Genomic DNA, 17,473 nt, shown 5'->3' with positions numbered 1-17,473 from the left:
CTCTCTTTTCCTGGGGGAGGTCCCTGTCCTTCCCTCAGGACACAGGGCTCCAGGCAGAGGTGCCAGCTGGCTTGCCCAGAGCCAGCAGCAGCTCCAAGTCCTGTGGTGTGCTGGGGTTGCAGGCACGAGGAGCTGCCAGCAACATAAAAAATATTTCTAAAGCATGATGTTCGTGCTGTGGCTCTCTCTGGCCTGTAGGAGAGCTTTGGTCAGCATTTCTGTGCTGTGCTGAAAGCCATGGCCAGGTCCTGTGCCTGTCCACAGGGAGTGAATTCACACTAACCTGTGGCTCCCACCCAGTGCAGCCAAGAGCAGCCTCAGCCTCAAATACAATGTGTTTGCTTGGCTTAAACATGTGCCTGGTGATTACAGCAAGTAAATCACATTGCAGTATAATTCAGTGAAGGCTTGGGCATGGGGACTTCAGGCTTATGCCTGTGTGATGAATGCTTCTGGCTTGTCACATTAGTAATCCCTGTATTAATGAGTGGCCTGTGACATGATGTGGTTGACTGACAAATCCTGAAGTTATGTATGCATAGGAATAAGTGCCAGAGTTCTCCAAGGTGCAGTTTTACAATGTCTTGTATCAGCCTCTATGTGACAGAAAACATCCTGGGGAGGCAGGCAGCTGTGGGCCTGGGAATTCACCTTTCCTCATAAGGTCACAATGGGTAGAACAAGATTTCCCTCTCTTGCCCCTTGTCCGAGAGTATCCACACACTCCTCCAAGGGACGTGTGGTGCTTGCGTGGCACACGTGTGCCGGGTGTGCTGGTGTGGGGGGTGTGCTGGGTGTGCAGCTGTGGTTGAGCAGCACAGGTGTGCTGGTGTGGGGGGTGTGCTGGGTGTGCAGCACAGGTGTGCTGGGTGTGCTGGGTGTGGGGGGTGTGCTGGGTGTGCAGCACAGGTGTGCTGGGTGTGCTGGGTGTGCCGGGTGTGCTGGGTGTGCAGCACAGGTGTGCTGGGTGTGCTGGGTGTGCTGCTGTGGTTGAGCAGCACAGGTGTTCTGGGTGTGCTGCGTGTGCTGGGTGTGCAGCACAGGTGTGCTGGGTGTGCTGGGTGTGCTGCTGTGGTTGTGCAGCGCAGGTGTTCTGGGTGTGCTGGGTGTGCCGGGTGTGCTGGGTGCAGCACAGGTGTGCCGGGTGTGCTGGTGTGGGGGGTGTGCTGGGTGTGTGGCACAGGTGTGGAACATGCTGTCCAAAAGATGTACATACTGGATGTACTGGAGTCCTTGAGCCCTCTTGCTCAGAGGTGCTCTCTCCTATTCTTCCCCTAGAATAAGCAGCCCCCAAGCAGGCGGTGAGTCTCAGCAGAATAATAATAAATCTTGCACCTTCCCAATAAGATTTTAATTATGATACTACAGTTGGGAGAGGAAATCAAGCTGCAGTGCACCACTGTATTTACAATGTTATCCACCATCTTTGTCCGTTCCCTCTGCATCGTCTTGTTCCAGTAACAATTACACTCCCCACTGAGGTGGCCCTGGACTGTCAAGCAGCTCCTGTGCTGAGCTCTGCAGTTCCCCCATGGTGTGGGGGTCTCGAGGGGCGCTGGGTGGGTGGGCACAGAGTGGGAAGGTGCCATGGGCCTGTGCCCACATGTGCCAACTCCATGCTGTGCCCAGCCAGTGCCCAGCACCGGTGATATTCCTGTGCAGAGTGAACCAGGACAGTGCTCAGGTGGGTCTTGACAGCTGTGGGGTGCTGTGGGGTGCTGTGGGGTGCTGTGGGGTGCAGACCCCAGGCTGTGTCTGTGCCCCTGTTTCCCTTCAGCAGCTGAGTGTGACAGTGGGGGCCAGGAGGGACACTGTGGGTCAGTGTAAGAGTGGGGAGTAGTAGCTGTCCTCTCTCTGCTGCCCAGTGTGCACGCTGCTGCCTGGCTGGGGATTTCTTGTGCCCTGATGCTGCGGTTGGATTTTACTTCCAAATTCAGGTGCTGGACTTGAGGGAACTTTTCCCCTGAGAGTTTCCTCCCTGTGTCAGTGGCTCAGCCAGTGCCAAGGCTTTTTCCTGGACCCTACCAAGACACACAACCCTTCCAGTGGGACATTGTTTCCCTTTGGTGAGCACCAGATGATGAGTCCAGAATACAGCCTGTGCTTTCAGAGATGTGCCCTGAACAGGAAAGCCCTCCCTTCCCCCATAGCCCTTGGTTTCATTTTCTTCTCTGGATGCCACCAATCTCCCCATTCACATCGACCTTGGTGGTCATAAATCCCTGACCATTCCTACTCCCTTCCAAAGTCAAGACAGGGTGAGCCTGGACCAGCTGCCCGCGGGCAGTGCTGGCACGGCCACCTGCATGGCCCTTACTGCATCCCCTGTCCCGGGACTCCCACCGTTTGTATGCTCTGGCTCTGCCAAAAAAGAATCTGCTGCCAGCCCTCGGCTGGGACCTTGTGCTTGGGCAGGCAGGTCAGGGAGCGGCAGTCCTTCTGCCTGAAGGCTGCAGGAGCTTCCCCATGGACAGGGGTGTCCAGCAGGGCCAGTGACGCCCCGGGCAGGAAGGAGCGATCCCCCGGTCAGGAGTGTCCCCGGGGCAGGTGCGTCACCAGGTGAGACAGCATGCCGCGGCAGGAGCGTCCCAGGGCAGGAGCATCCCCCCGGCAGGAGCGTCCCCCCGGCAGGAGCGTCCCCCGGGCAGGAGCGTCCCCCGGGCAGGAGCGTCTCCGAGCAGGACCGTCTTCTGGGCTGGGGCTGCGCCGCGCTCCGCCCGCCCGCGCGGTGCCGGTCGGTGCCGTATGGGAGGAGCCACCGGGCACCGCCGCCCCTGCGCCCCCCCCCGCCGCATTTGGCGGCCGCCGCCGCGGAGCAGGGCGCGGGGGGGGATGATGGATCCGCGGCTGCGGCTGCTGACGCCCCGCGCCCGCCTGCCCGCCGTCAATGGAGGAGGACGCTGAGACCCGCAAGATCAGCAGCAGTTTCCTGCGAGACCACAGCTATGCCACGGAAGGTGAGCCCGGCCCGCAGCCCCCGGCCCGCCCGCAGCAGGTGAGGCCGCCCCGCAGCGGCCCCGGCCCCCGCCCGCCCCGCCGCGCATCGCCCCGCGCCCTCCCCCGCGGCTGTCCCGGTACCGGCACCGGCACCGGCACGGCCGCCCCGGCCCGCGCCCCTCGGCCCCACGGCGGCGGCCCCGGGGTTCGCTGCGGGCGCGGCGGAGCCGCTGCGGTGACTCAGCAGCGCCGGTGCCGCTGGGTGGGCTCCCGGACCGGGCCGGTGCCCCGGCGGAGCGGGGGCGCTGAGCCCGGGCACCGAGAGCCGCCGCAGCCGCGCTCGGGACGCAGCCGCCCCCGGCCCCGCGGGCCCCTCCAGGAGCTCCCGCTCCTCCGGCTCCGGGAGAAAGGGGGTCCCGACCCCCTCCCAACCCTTCCCCGCCGGAGCGCAGCCCGCGGAGCCGGAAGGGTGCGGGCGGCGGCCGCGCCTCGGGATCGGCTTCCCCAGCCCCTGAGGGCGTTCGCGGTGCTGCAGGTGGCTGAAGCCGCTGTGGGGTGCGGGAATACGGCAAACGCTGGTGCAGATCTCGTCAATGGAGCAGTGGTTTCGGGGTTATTTTCAGTACAAGCTGCTTCAGCAAGGTGTAGTGAAGTGCATCCCAACTGGTGCGTTGCAGATGCAAGGACATGGCAAGGCTGTTGCACACGGATAATGTCACAGCCTTAGTGAGGCTCATGGTGCATTTGAAAGTGGTTTCCCATAATAGCTCAAGAGCAGAGAAGATGGTGTGGCCATGTTCGGTTCAGGCATCAGAACATGAGCTCAGCCTGCACATGCTGCTGCAGCCACCACAAAAGCAGCTCCAGCAGCGAGGGGTGAAGGAGGGATGCGGATGGAGCTGCTGTTGCCTCTGCTATCTTCCCTGGTAGCTGAAGAGCTGTCAGCTTCACATCAGCTCTGTCATAACCTCCCTTTGCTCTCTGGCTCAGGAGGAAAGTGCAGCTGATGTAAAGCAAAACTGATCCCCCACCCTTTCTGGTAGCACTGACACCTTCAATGAGGCTTCAAAAACCAGACTCCATACCAGAGCCTGAGCAGGCTTATTTGTAGCTTAATTAGTAGCCAAAGAGGCTTTCACTTATGGTGCCATCCTCATGAGACTTAGAGGAAGCCAGACTTTGGGAATTTTGTCACATGGCTAAAGGAGGGTTTATCTAGTGGAACATCTTTGGCTTGATATAGTAATGGAAAGCTTTGAATACCTGATGAGCCAAAGAAATGGTTTTTTGCGTTGTTTGTCTGTAGCTGGAATCAAGCGCTCAGTGTGACAGCCCCCAGGTGCTGGGGAGGGCTTGTCCTGGGGCATCCGTGGATGCTTGGGAGTCTCACACCGTGGGCCTGGGGTCCAGCAGGATGTGCTGTGGGGCCAGCAGGCCGTGCTGTGGGGCCAGGTGCTGCTGCACTGTGGGGCTGAGTGGGCAGACCTGCCCTGGGGCTGAGTGATGGGCCTGTGAGGCCACGCCACGCTGACATTTCTGCTGAGAGGGGTGATGTGGGCCAGTGCTTCCAGGAGGGTGCTGTGGCCACGATGGGACCTCCCGGTTGTCTGGCTCACATCGCCATGTGCTGTGCTCTCTGAAGGATGATTTTGCTGTTGCTGCATTCTGAAAGGCAGCTGCAACAGCCAGCAAATGCGAAATGAGGCTATAGCTACCTTTTAGTGACCTGCTGAGAGCTCAGGTTTCCTGGTGGAGAAGGGTGGAGGGTGGAGATGAGCCCGCAGTGATTTCTGCCGGCGACCTGGGAGGGCTGGGGATTTTCGGGGGTAAGATCCAGTCTGTCTGTAATCTGTGGCTGTATACTGGCATTTTCAGAAGGACCTTGTACGTTGTACTAGGGAACCACAGCAATCCTCTCGGTAGAAATGAAACGGACAGAGGCATTTGTGCAGTAGATGACAGAATCAGCCGGTGTGATCCCTGCTGCGGTGGCAGGGCAGGGGGAAGTGCAGGAGGGGATTTAATGGCTGTCTATCAGCTGGGAGTTTTTCTTCCCTTCGTGCTGTATAGAACTCCTGACTCCATGCAGTGGTTCTGCTAGAGGGAGGCTGACTGCACTTTGAGATGGTAGATTCTGCTAACATAAAATATTTAGATAATTGAGTTTTATTTTTTCCTATATGTGAAAGCATCATATGCCTAAAACGCTGTAGTATCTGGTTTAAAAAGAAGAAAATCCTTCCAAATGCTGTGCAGCAAGTGCAGACTTGCTTTGGAAATGAAGGTGTCTCTGGTGTGTCAGCTGAGGGAAATAGCCGGTTATGTAATTTGCTTTAGTGAAGTGTCGTTGTCACTTAAATAGGTCTGGTATTTTCATGCAAATGTGGGGTGAGGATGGTATTTCACAAGTGCACATTTGAATGCCTTGTTCCTGTGCAGCTCCGAGCATTGCTGAGAAGAAACGGGGCCCTTGTACTAATTCGACTCGGGTTGCCAGGGAGGTGCTGAGGTGCAGCCCACATCCCCGGCTGTGTCACAAGGTCGGCACAGGGAGCAGGGCGAGTGGGTTCCAGAGCAGTGCCAGCTCAGATCTCAGAGCGCTGCTGCAGAACGGCAGATCTCACAGGAAAAATGTCCAGAAAATATGCTTAATTTGTTCTTGTTTTGCTTAAATCTATCTTCATTGGCAATTCTGCTGAGTGCCCAGCCAAAAATAGGACAAATTGAGACATTTGAATACAAACAACCATTGGATCAGCTTCCAGTTCCAGATGTGCTTGTTGGAGATGTGGCCTTAAGGGTCCTTCGTGGGGAGGTGGCCTGGCCAGGTGGTTGTGCTGTTGGAGGAGGATCCTTGGGAGTACTCATGTCCCAGGGCCATGGTGTGGGGCCGCTATGGGAGAGCATCGTGGCATCCCTGAGGGATGTCAGTGTTTCCCAATGGCTCTACCAAGGGACCTTCTCCCCTGCAGGCACGGGGCTGACCCTGCTGGAGCTGCATGGCCTTGGGGACGTGCCGGGGCTGACCCTGCTGGGCAGGACAGCCATGACACCTTGCAGCCACTCCTGGGCCACTCACGGCTGCTCTCTGCACCCTGCCCTGGGCCTGGCTAATGCCCCTGCAAGTGTTTAATCTCCTGCGGGGGTGTTTCCCAAACCGAGTAGGTTTTGCTGTTGCAAAATCTATCACTAAGCCTTTATTTCCTTTTCCTGCTTTAATCTTGTTACTCCCTCTGTAACTCTCTGTCAGCATCTCAGTCATTCCCATCCTGCCTGTATCCCTGTCCTGCCATGGTGCTGTAGGAAGGGGCCCTGATGCCAGTGCCTCCCTGCCCCGATGCCAGGGAAGTTTGCCTCGAGTTCTCTGTGGTACAGTGGTTGATTTTTTAAAAATCTGCAGGTAGTCTCCAGGAAAGCACCAAATGAAGCATCTCCCAGTGCTGGTTTAGGGCAAGAGCTGTTGGGTATTTCTGTTGTTGCAAACAATGCAAGTTGTTGTTTGGAGATCATCTGGGTTGAGATTTAATTAATCTGGGAACCTCTCTGAAGTTGTTTTATCACATAAGTACTTTGGTTACAAAACACAGTCAGATCCTTTCTGCTTTTTGTTTATACACAGGTACTGTGTTTAGATATCCCTTCCTGTTCCTGAGCCTCTGCTCCCCCACGTGGGAAAGACCCACAGACATGTGAGTCCATCCCTTATTCTGTCTCATGTGGGATCTCTGCAGAAGCACAGCATAACTCAACTGTTTGCAATGCTCTACGTCAAAGCCGATTTGGGGACGCTTTAATCTACAGATTAATGAGAGAATAGATGTGCCTAGGGACTCTGTAATCTAGAGATTACTGAGAGGGCTGGGAGCAGGTAATGATGTGGCTGACCCACTGCAGATGGACTGTGAGGAGGGTGCCTGGTCACTGGTGATGCCTTGCATCTGTCTCTGTCCCCTCAGCTCTGTGCAAGAACCAAGCTGCTGCCTCTCCAGTGCTGGGGAAAGCTGGGTCACTCCCAGGAGGCACCAACGGCCCCCGGAGGGGTCTGGCCTTACAGCCTGGAGTTACCCTGGTCCCTGTTGCTGTGAGGTCTGCAGCTGCAGCAGGTCAGAACCCAGCCCTGGTCAGGCCCAGCACCCCGAGCTATGCTGTGGGTGCTTGCAGGTGATCCTTGGGGTGCCAGCCAGGACTGCCTCTTCATCAGGTTTTGAAATGGAATTGAGGGCCTTGGTGGAGTGGTCAAGATTTATTAAATGTAGAGAGCCCACCTCTGGTTGATGAGCCCTCTGAGCGGAACATTGCAGAGGGTAGGAGAATGTTAGTGGAAACGTTGCTGGTTGCTGTTTGTGTATTACCTGTTGTCTGCTGGAGACAGGATGCTGGGTGGGATGTGCTCCTCATCTGACCCAGCAGACAGCTCCTGTGGCTGCTTGTGGGAGCAGGAGTTTGCAGGGCTGTGCCAAACCCTGACACCTCCTCCCAAAAGAGCAGGTGAGATCTGGTGCCTGGAAGGTCGGTAGGTGGAAGGGCTTAATGCTGTGGCAGACAAGGTAATCATCAGCTTCCCTAACTCTGCAAGCTGGAGCAGAGGTGTACCCCTGCCAGCAGGCTTAGAATCATAGAATCATTAATGTCGAAAAAGACCTCCAAGATTATTGAGTTCAGACTTGCTTGTTAGAGATTGGCTGGGGGAATAAATGCTTGTGGAAAAAATCCTTTGAGAATATGCGTGCCAGCTGCGGGGTCACTGGGAAACGCTGCTGCCGGAGCTGGTGCCGCTCACGGCGCGGCGAGAGGAGCGTGTGGCGGGTGCGGGGTGAGCCCGCGGAGCCGCGCCCGCAGCGCAGCCGAGGCGGGCTGGCCGGGCAGGGTCAGGCGGCTTAAAAATAGCGGCTGCTCCTCCCCAGGGCGGCTGAGCGGCGCTCGCTGCGATGTGCTGAGCCGGCACAAAGCCCCAGCTGCGGGCAGGGCTGGCCCGGGGCTCGGGCACCGCCGGGAGCGGCGGGGCAGAGCCGATGGGGAGTACCGGGCACGTACCGGGCACGTACCGGGCACGTACCGGGGCTCCGGGCAGCGCCGGTGGGCACCCGAGTCCCGGGGCACGTACCGGGGCTCCGGGCAGCGCCGGTGGGGAGTGCCGGGCACGTACCGGGGCTCGTACCGGGGCTCCGGGCAGCGCCGGTGGGCACCCGAGTCCCGGGGCACGTACCGGGGCTCCGGGCAGCCGGTGCCGGTGCAGCTGCTGCACAACCGCTCTGCCTGGAGCTGACCAAAAGACCCCCGGACTTCTCACCCCAGCATCCCTGTGCAGAGCTGCCCTGGCAGCAGCACCTGAGCTCTTTGCAGCCCTCCCCAGATCCCCATGACTTGGGGAGCAGGTGATTGCCCTGCCCTGTGGAGGGGCAGCTGAGGCACAGCGAACCTGGAACTGGCCTGGCCTGACCCAGCGCTCTGGCAAAGGCTGAGATGCCACCGTGGCCACCTGCCCCAGCACTCGGGCACTGGAGGCCAGATGTGCACATTGATGTGTTGTGGTGTGATGCTTGTGTGCTGTCAGGAACGCTGTCCCCAGCTCACCTCCCTGCCGTCCTCACAGAAAAGGTGTGATTGAGCTGTTGGAGGGCAGCGCTGGTTGTTGTTTTTCCCTGATGCATTATGCATCTGATTTCTTGAGGGGAAAGGGTTGCCCTGCCTGGCCCAGGGGGTCTCAGGATGGGGCAGGTGGCTGTGTGGCTTGTCTGGAGTTTCTGTTGTTTTGGTTTTCAGCTTTTATCTGCTTAAGCCTCCAGGGCACAGCCCTCACTGCAGCTCGGCTCGCTGTTTCAGGTTCAGCTTACAGAGGGTGTTGTGGTCCTCTGAGGTGTGGTGTGCCTTGGGAGGGAGGTGAAATGCCAGGCAGGTCAGAGCTCTGTGCTGTGACACCACAGGAAGCTGCAGCGGCCCCGACAGCCGGGCTTGGGGAGAGCAGAGTCAGCTCCAGGCAGCTGAATGCCCAGAAGGATCCTGCCTCCCTGGCAGTGCTGCTTGTCTGCACTGCACAGAACGGTTGTGCAGCCTTTCTGCTTCCTTCAAAGCCTGTTTCCTCATTTCCTCGGGTGCCACGAGTCACCTGCTGGACCATCTCTTCTAATGTCATGCTAAGGCAGGTCCTGGGAATGGAAATGTAACTGGAATATAAACCAGAAACCAAAGCAGCTGATTAATCCCTCATTTTGATCTGCTCTGTCCTGCATTTCAGCTGATTCCCTGGTATGGTCATAAAACACAACCATTATCTCAGCTTCCCCAATGTGCAAACAAATTGCTGTGATTTTCCTATGCTTGGATCAGTCCATATCCATATTCTCTGAACAACAATAAAACATTAATGGAGATAAAGACTGTTATCTCCCTCATGTCTATTTTGTCATTAGAATAACAACTTTAAATGTTAAGAGTGCTGAGATTTATAATGCCAAGCCTGCTCAGCAAAAATAAATCATGTTTCATAGAGCACATTACTGTTTATTGCTGCTGTATTATCTGAAGCCAAGAGTGGGTGTTAACCCTGTGATAAGGTCCTCAAAGGGGATTTTAAATAATTTTGTAGTTTAATTTAAAAATTCTGTTGACTGCCTTGTTTGATCTGCAACTCATTTTAGTGCAAGGGGTATCAAAGCTGAACCTCTCCAAATGCTGCTAACGAGCTCGCTGAGATGTGCAACAGCGGGGGAAGCCCCGGACCCCAAAATGGCTCCTGGGTCATCTGTGGCTTCAGTGAACCCAGCCCAACACAGCCACACAAGCAGGGCTCCCTAAATGTGCTCACTTTCGAGGTGTTGTAGACTTTGGAAGACCAATGGGTTTTTAAAGTTTCATCTTGGTGTTTTCATTCTTGATATCTGGGTCCTCATCAGCTGATAGCAAGCTCATGGCAAGAGATGTGTGTCAGTTGTGATTTGGCGTGTGACCTGAGCTGGTGTGGCTCCAGTCAGTGCCCCTGTGGTCCTGCCCTGCTCTCACCCTGGCTGCTGTTGGGGATGGAGCAATGCTGTGCCCCAACAGTGCCCAGGGATGGTCAGCCAGCTCCAGACCGGTGTTCTTGTGTCCCCTGCTTGCTGCAGCTGTGTTTCAGTGGTGGTGCTGCCCCTGGCTGCCTTGGCAGAGCTGGGGGCAGCGCTTGGGCCCCTGCCTGTGTGCTTCTGTGTCACCAGGTAGCCCTGATATGAACAGTGCAGCCTCGGTGCCGAGTTATCTGGCATTTCCTGGCATTGCCTTTGTTAGCTCTGTGAGTAAAGGCAAGGTGCTTGGACTCTGGGGAGCAGCAGCTTCCTGAGGAGTGCAGGCATTGGCCAAACACCACGTGCAGTGCTGGACTGCCCATTCCTGCAGCTGCCTGGGGAGCAGGGGTGACACATCCCTTCCCTTGCAGCCTGAGTCAATTTTACTGAGCGAGAAGGGGCTGAGGTCAGGGAGTGCAGGGGCAGCAGCCCTTAAGTCTGTCTCACCACAGAGCTCAGACTGATGGGGCTAGATGCTGACCAGTGTTGGGGGGGCTGTAGCTTGTTTAACACCTGTCTCCTACATTAAACTCGCACAGGCACACAGAACACACCTCTGAGTGTTCTCACGTGTTTGTGGGGCAGCTCCTGCACTCACCTGCTGCCAGGAAGAGTGCCCATCCCATGCCTGGCGCTCCAGGGGCACTGGAGCCCTTTGACAGGTGCCTGGGGACCTGCAGTGTCCAGATGTGCAGTGGGAGGCTGTTCAGCCAGCATGGAGTCGCAAGGAAACAAGCTTTGCTTCCTGGAATCCTGCTCTGCAGATCCCTGAGGTACTGTCCTGAAGGTGAGGTGCATGGCTTGGCCCCTTGAGGCAGGAGGAGCACCAGTGGCAGCTCACCCACCTGTACCTGCCCGTGTATGGGACATGCCTGCTGTTCCTAGTTCCACTGGAAACCCCCATAATGATTAGGGGGAGCCTTGCCCTTGCTGTTTTGGAGCAGGAGCTGGGGTCTGCTGCTGGAGGTCGGGTGTCAGCACTGGTGGAGGTTGCTCCAGCCGCAAGCTGTCCGTGGAAACATGCATCTCTGTGGGTTCTGGGGAATGGAAGAGAGAGAATTAGAGAGGCTGTTTTGGAGAGCCCTCCCTCACAATCCCTAAATAAACTTGGCCTTCGTTTCAGCAGGCTGACAGATTCTTAATTATAATAACAGCGTGAGCAGTGTTGCTTTGTAACTGGTTCCCCATTGAACATTTCTGGCTAGCAGGAATGGTGTGCCAGATGTCTGCCTGTGATTGCCTCTGCTTGGGAAGATCTGTTCGGGCAACACTCTCAGCTGGAGGATACGAGTCATGCAGGGATCCAGGGGCAGGCTGCTTGTTTGCCTGATTTCGTGGCAGAAGGCAGAGTCCCACCAGAATCTTCACAAGCACCTCTGCAGCAGTTTCCTTCTACAGAACTTCTCTGTTTGAAGGCACCAGAGCAAACAGGGACCTGCACCTCTCAGCAGTGACAAACTGTTGAGTTTTGGCTAAGTTTTGGTGATGGTGTTTCTCCACCCTGGCCTCAGGTGAGGGCTCTGGTCTGGGGGCTGGTGCAGCCACCAGACCCAGCATGATTTCCATCTGCAGGTCATGGCTGGAGTCCAGTGGGACCCTGCCTGCCCCTGGTGGTGCCTGTGAGTCGCAGGAGCTTTGCTGGCTTTGCTCAGTAATGTTGTGAGCTGGGCTTCTGCTGTGTTCTGTGTGGAAAGCAGCCAGGGGGATGGGCTGGGGGCTGGAGGTGCACTCACTGGGGGGAGCCTCTGGACTCCTGATAGCAAGTGTGCTAGGTGATGGAGCAAACCCAGTGCTGATGGGCTGCCATGCTGCAGGCAGCCTGGAGGTACTGAGGGGAGCCCCTCTGCCCCTGCAGAGCTCAGCACTGGCTCTCCTGCAGCACAGACCTGGCTATGGATCCTGTTTCATGCTGTCATTTGGCAACTTGATGCAATGTTTTTCATTAGGAGCCCTGCGATGTGCAGCAGTGAGGTGTTCCTGATGGAGCAGCTCCAGCTGTGACAGGGTATTCAGCTTTTTGATGGAAGTCATCAGGCAGAAAAAACATTGGGCATAAAAACAAAGCCAGAGGTCAGTACCTGTGGCACTAAATGGTCGAGTTCACCCAAGATTGTGAAGATGATGCTGTGCAGAGATTACCTTGCATCTGGTGACAGTGAGCCCAGATCCACGTCTCCCATGGATCTTTGGATGGTCAGAGTTCCTCATCATTGCCATCAGTGGCACCAGTTTCTGCTGACAGGCTGGTTTGGAGGTCAGCCTGAGTCAGAGAATTCATCTGGGTGTAGCATAGAAGGGAGAAGAGTAGCTCTTGGTTGTCATCCAACACACCTCCACCAGCAGCTCTCAAAGCACTTCATAAACAGGATCTTACAGATGCCAGGCTGGGCATGGGTCCTGCTTTGAAGCTGGAGCTGAAGTCTGCCCTGTTTCCTCGTTTGTATGGGGCTCTGGGGAGGACACTGAAGTCTTGTCATTTTTGGACATTTGATTGAATGTAAGAACTTTCTAATTAGGATGTTTGTGAGTTAATCACATGTGACACTTCATTTGCTCCCTGCTGCAAGCCTGAGATGTGTGTGAGGTTATGGGGAAGTGGATCATCCTTTTTTTGGCTTTGTGTCACCTTAATGCATTATCTCCATCTGGTTGTCTCCTCCCTCCTTGTGTCCCTCAGCTGGAAGTGTGTACCAGCGGCTATTAATAGATGGATCCTGCAACAGTCTGTTCTTGCAGATGGGACTCTCAGCTTCTGAAGCCTAAAACTCATTACAAATAAAGCAATACGGTGTGTGGTCCTTAATACAATTAGCCCTGCTCTAAGTTGGGCTCTCAGGGCCAAATGCTGCTGTCAGTTTCCATGTGGAGGCTGCCTGGGAGTGTCATAGGCTGTAGATCCCAGCCCACGTGTTCCCTTGCCCTGGCTGATGATGGACACAGCCATGGTGCTTGGTCTGCTAAATGCAGGTGTGAGATCCTGTCCCTGACATCTCTGGCTGTGTGGTCCCAGTGTCCTGTGTGCTTTACAGGGATGGGAGGACTGTGGTTCCACACATCTGTGTTGCAGAAGGATGTTCTCTTTTGAGGCCTTTGACTCACCACCCATCCTGCCCCCTCCTTGAGCAGCCAAAACCAGCCCCAGCGCAAGGCGCCCTCTTTGCACCGAGGCTCTCTCTCAGGCAGGCAGAGGCCATCCCCCCTTCCTCATGGGGTATTCTACCTGGGCAAGGAGGCAGAAGGACAGAGCAATGTTCACAAGCATTTTGGGGACCCCTTTTCTCAGGGATGAGCAGTTGTGAATTGAAGAGCCCATATGGCTGTGGGCAGTTAGTTATGTCTCCCCTTGCTGCTGTGCATGTCTGTGTGCTTGGCTGCACACACACACAAACACACAGACACACATACAGACACACACACAAACACACACAGACACACACAGACAGACACACACGCACACACACGCACACACACACAGATACACACTTGTCACCACCTCTAGTGAACCTTCTGCTTGCTGGGCTTGGAGTCATGGCTCTTGCCTTTTCTTTCACTCATCCTGCCTCCTCCCAGCTCCCCAGCTTCTCATAGGGCAAGTGGGTGAGTCCAGCCATGGACCTGCTGATGTGGCAGCAGCAGGAGAGCGGTGCAGGGTGAGCCAGAGCCCTCCTTCAGACACAAGAGGAAAGATTCTGCACAGAGCTGCCAGAAATTGCTCCAAATTGTGCTCATGTCTGGTGTGTTTGCCTTTTGCCATGGAGCCTGGGCAACCAGAGGGGCTTTGGAATACTATTCTTAAAAGCTTTGTTTCTTTAATTAAAAGGGCTCTGCTTTCTCTTGAGAAGGAAGCTGTGAGGCTGTTTTCAGATCCATTTTACTGCACCTTGCCTGTCCTGGAGGGACTCATCTCAGCAGGAATGCTCATGTTCCCGTGTGCAGGAGGTGTCTGTCCATGTCAGGCTGGGTGTCTTGCCCTGGCTCAGCATTTGCTGGGGATGGGCAAAGCATCTTGCCCCTTCTTTGGTGTGTTTATAGGCTGTGGCTTGACCCCGGGGAGTGCCCACAGCAGTGAGCGTGGAAGTGCCAGCCCTCCTCTCCAAACAGGGCACTGCAGCACCAGCTCTGCTTTGCAGGGCTTTGTCCCACAGGGGTGGTGCAGCCAGGCTGAGGAGGAATATGTGCTTTTCACTTCCCTGGCTGGGAGTGATTTTCCTGGCTCCAGGGAGGAGCTGTGCCCTGGTTTGAGGTACTGGTATACAGCAGAATTCCAGACTTGAGAGCCACTTTGTTCTTGATCTCCTGATAGCTGCTTCTCCAAACCTCTCTCTTCCCCTGCCATCTGTTTCTGACAATGTGCAAAGTTATTGATGAGGTGATGAAATAGAGGACAAGGGTTTGCCAGAAAAAGGTTTTTTTCCTCTGCATATGCAGTCTCAGAACTTCAAATGAAAGCAACCCCCTGGAAAACCTGTGTGTCAGGCTCAGGGCAGCAGCTGCTGGTCTGATGAGCAGTGGGTCCAGCCAGTACCTTCCCAGTGCACATGCAGGCCTGGCAGGGGGAGTGGGGGGTAATGAGCAGTAGAGAAATGACCATGGTATCCTCCAGGAGAGCTGTCCCGCTGGGCACTCAGTGTGTGCTCCCACCATCGCTGCCTCCAGTGGGGCCTGCCCACAGGCAGCTGGGCTGGCTCGCTGGATTTAGCCTTTGTTGGCCCTTGGCAGCACTATTTGGAGGCTGGAAAGCTGTTTTAGGTATATTTAATTACAGTTTTTTCTTGCTTAGTGAATAGCTGCAGTTATTAACATGCAGTGGAAAGGGTTACAGGAGATGGCAAATATTCAAGGCATTCTTTTGTCCTGTCCTCCAAAAGACAGAGAAAACAGTTACATTTATCAGCAAGTGCTGTTTTCTGACTGGCAGAGTTTGCAAGCAGTTTTCTGTGTTTCTTTTACTTTTCAAAAGCCATTGATTTTTGCAGTGTTGCAATTAGAAAAAAAGCCTATAAACTGATGTATTCCTGCATTTTAAAATGAACTTTCAGACTCCTGCTGTCTTTTTATTGGTTTCCCAGCCCTGCTGAATGTTGCTTAAGTCAGCATGTTGTAATTGGCCTGTGGAGATGCAGGTCTGGCTGGTGTCACTTAAAACCCAAATGGCTTTGCAATAATGTCAGTGTTTCTGGACTTCCTGCACAGGAGCAAAGGTGCCCACTTCTGCACAGCTTGTACTGCGTCTGTATTGACTGGGAGCACTTGGCTAATCGCTTCCTGTAATTAAATTCTTCACTAAGAATAAAGTTAATCTTCTCAGAGCATATAAAACCTGACCCTGCCTGAGCAGGCAGAAATGCTGCTGTTTACAGGCACCTTTATCCAAGTGTAAAGGGCCCATTCCCAAAGCAGAAGCAATTGGGATAATTAGATATTCCTTGTCCTGAGTTAATGAACTGTAAGTGATATGGTAGTTTTCTGCTTGAGGTTCCATAGCACTTGAGGTTGGAAGGGACCATTTTGCCCATTCCTCATGACTCTGGTAAGACACCACTGAGCCCTGTATCTGTGATGGGATCACCAGTTCTCCTTGTCAGGGTGCTGGGGCTGGCTGGGGCTTTGTTGGGTTTTAAAGTTTCTTAGATTTGCGTTTTCTCTGTTTGATGATGCTCAATAAGTTTGGCAGAGAGAAATGGATGAGACTTTCCCCAACTTTTTTTCTCTTTGTTTACATAAACACATTAATAAACTAATTGCCCAAATCCTTGCTGGCTGGCAGAAGCATTAAGCTTGCTATAGGCCACTGACTTAAGCCATATGGTTTGGTCCCAAGGCTTTTTGGGTTTTTAGAAGGGGTTCAAAAAGTGCCTGTTTGCATCATCTTGAAACATTAACATTCCAAGCACAAATAGTTTTGCATAATTTATTACTCTCGCTGTAGCTTTGCTCATACTCCCAAGTTCAACTTCAAAGTACTGCATCCTCACTCCTCATTATTTATGTACAGCAAAACAAAACAACATAAAGTGCCAGCCAGGCATTGCTGTGTTTCATTGGATGGAGAAACTCAGGCTTCTTCTGTGGCCATATCATTTCTTGTTCAATTATTAAGAGCCAAATTCAGAAGGAAGGTAACGTTTCCAGCATCCTTTCCTGGAATGCAGGAGTGCTGCTGGAGAGAAAGTATGTGGTACCCAGAGGATGCCAGGTACTTGCCATCAGCTGTTCAATTTGGACAATTACAGTACATTTGTCAGTTCCACTTCTATTCAGAGTGAAATCCACTCGCCAGTTCTCACACTCTGTTTCAGTGCAGCAGTATTTCATCAACAAAATGTCAATGGTGCCCGATAGCACAGGGCTAATATTGATTCCCCTAGTTTATTTTGTAATACCTGTTGTCTTTGCAGCAAATATTGTATCTGAAATCAGGAACGTGGGTGAAACATGCAGCCATGTCCCAGTGAGGAGAGGGTTAGGGAGAGCTCGAAAGCAGAACCCTGGCCTGCTTCACTGTGAAACCCGGTGTGGCAGCGGGGCTCCCCTGCCATGATCTGGGGTTCCTGCCCGTCACTTCTGCCCCAGCTGATGGACTGGCATGCAGAGCACTGGGCAGAGGCTCTCATGGTCTGCATTCCTCCCATCATTGTGCAGATACGGGTACCAGGAAGATGTCAGCCACTGCATTAGATGGGGGCTGAATAAATCAGAGTGCATGGATCATTGAGCCTCTTTGTTGTAAAACAAATGGCCTGTGGTCAGTTAGTCATATAAATAAACATCTCCCAGACCTCATGGCATTATTCATAAGTACTAAATCCTCTTGCAGTTTCATAAACAGAATCTCTGTTAAAATATGGGGAAATTACAATCTGGAACAGTGTTTAGAGATGTGGATGCCACACAGTGTGGGAAAAAGGAGCAAGAGATTTTTTTTCTTGCAGAGGTCTTGTCTCTCCCTCATCTGAACCATCCCTTTGCCTTCAGCTCACAGGTGTCCTTGTGCTGGACCCCTGTGCTTGCTGTGTCTGCCCACCTTGTTAGGTGCTGTGGGAGCCCTGCAGGGGACAGCATGTGCCCTGGGTGCTGGGCCAGGGTGTCCTTGTCCCTGGCTGGTGGCTGTGGAGCCTTCAGTCCCCCCGTGTCACAGCCACTGCTGTGGGATGCCCGTGGGCTCTCAGCCACCGTGGCCTGAACGAGGGCTGGCAGCAGCCTGGGGCCCATGTGCTCTGGTTTGTCTTGGCATTGCCCCTTGCATGTGATGTAGCCATCCTGGTGCTGATAAATCCCCTTTGTTTCCTGCCCTCCTTTCTCCCTGCTGGAAGGGGAATCAGTGTGCTGGAAGGTTGCCTGTTCTGATGGTAGCTCCCAAAGTCCCACCCTCTGCTTCAGTGCTGTCCCCACAGCTCTGTGGTGAGTGCCAGACAAGTGGGAGCAGTAGAAGGTCACAGATTCACGGTGTTGTTTTTATCCAGATTTACCTAATTCTGTGTTAAATGGCTTTGAGGCAG

At 54.3% G+C, this 17,473-nt stretch overlaps 1 protein-coding gene across 1 annotated transcript in view; it reads left to right on the top strand.

Moving 5' to 3' along the window:
- Window positions 1-2,828: 2,828 nt before the first annotated feature.
- Window positions 2,829-17,473, top strand: part of PPP2R2B (protein phosphatase 2 regulatory subunit Bbeta) — a 41,099-nt gene continuing 26,454 nt past the window's right edge. Inside the window, exon 1 of the mRNA XM_030957258.1 lies at window positions 2,829-2,957. Within this exon, the coding sequence (XP_030813118.1) occupies window positions 2,888-2,957 (70 nt within the window). The 5' untranslated portion in view covers window positions 2,829-2,887. The remainder of the gene's footprint in view (window positions 2,958-17,473) is intronic.

This window comes from Camarhynchus parvulus, chromosome 13, assembly GCF_901933205.1.
Source record: "Camarhynchus parvulus chromosome 13, STF_HiC, whole genome shotgun sequence".
Taxonomy (NCBI): domain Eukaryota; kingdom Metazoa; phylum Chordata; class Aves; order Passeriformes; family Thraupidae; genus Camarhynchus; species Camarhynchus parvulus.
Note: the sequence above shows the minus strand (reverse complement) of the source record. Positions and strands in the feature narration are given on the sequence as shown.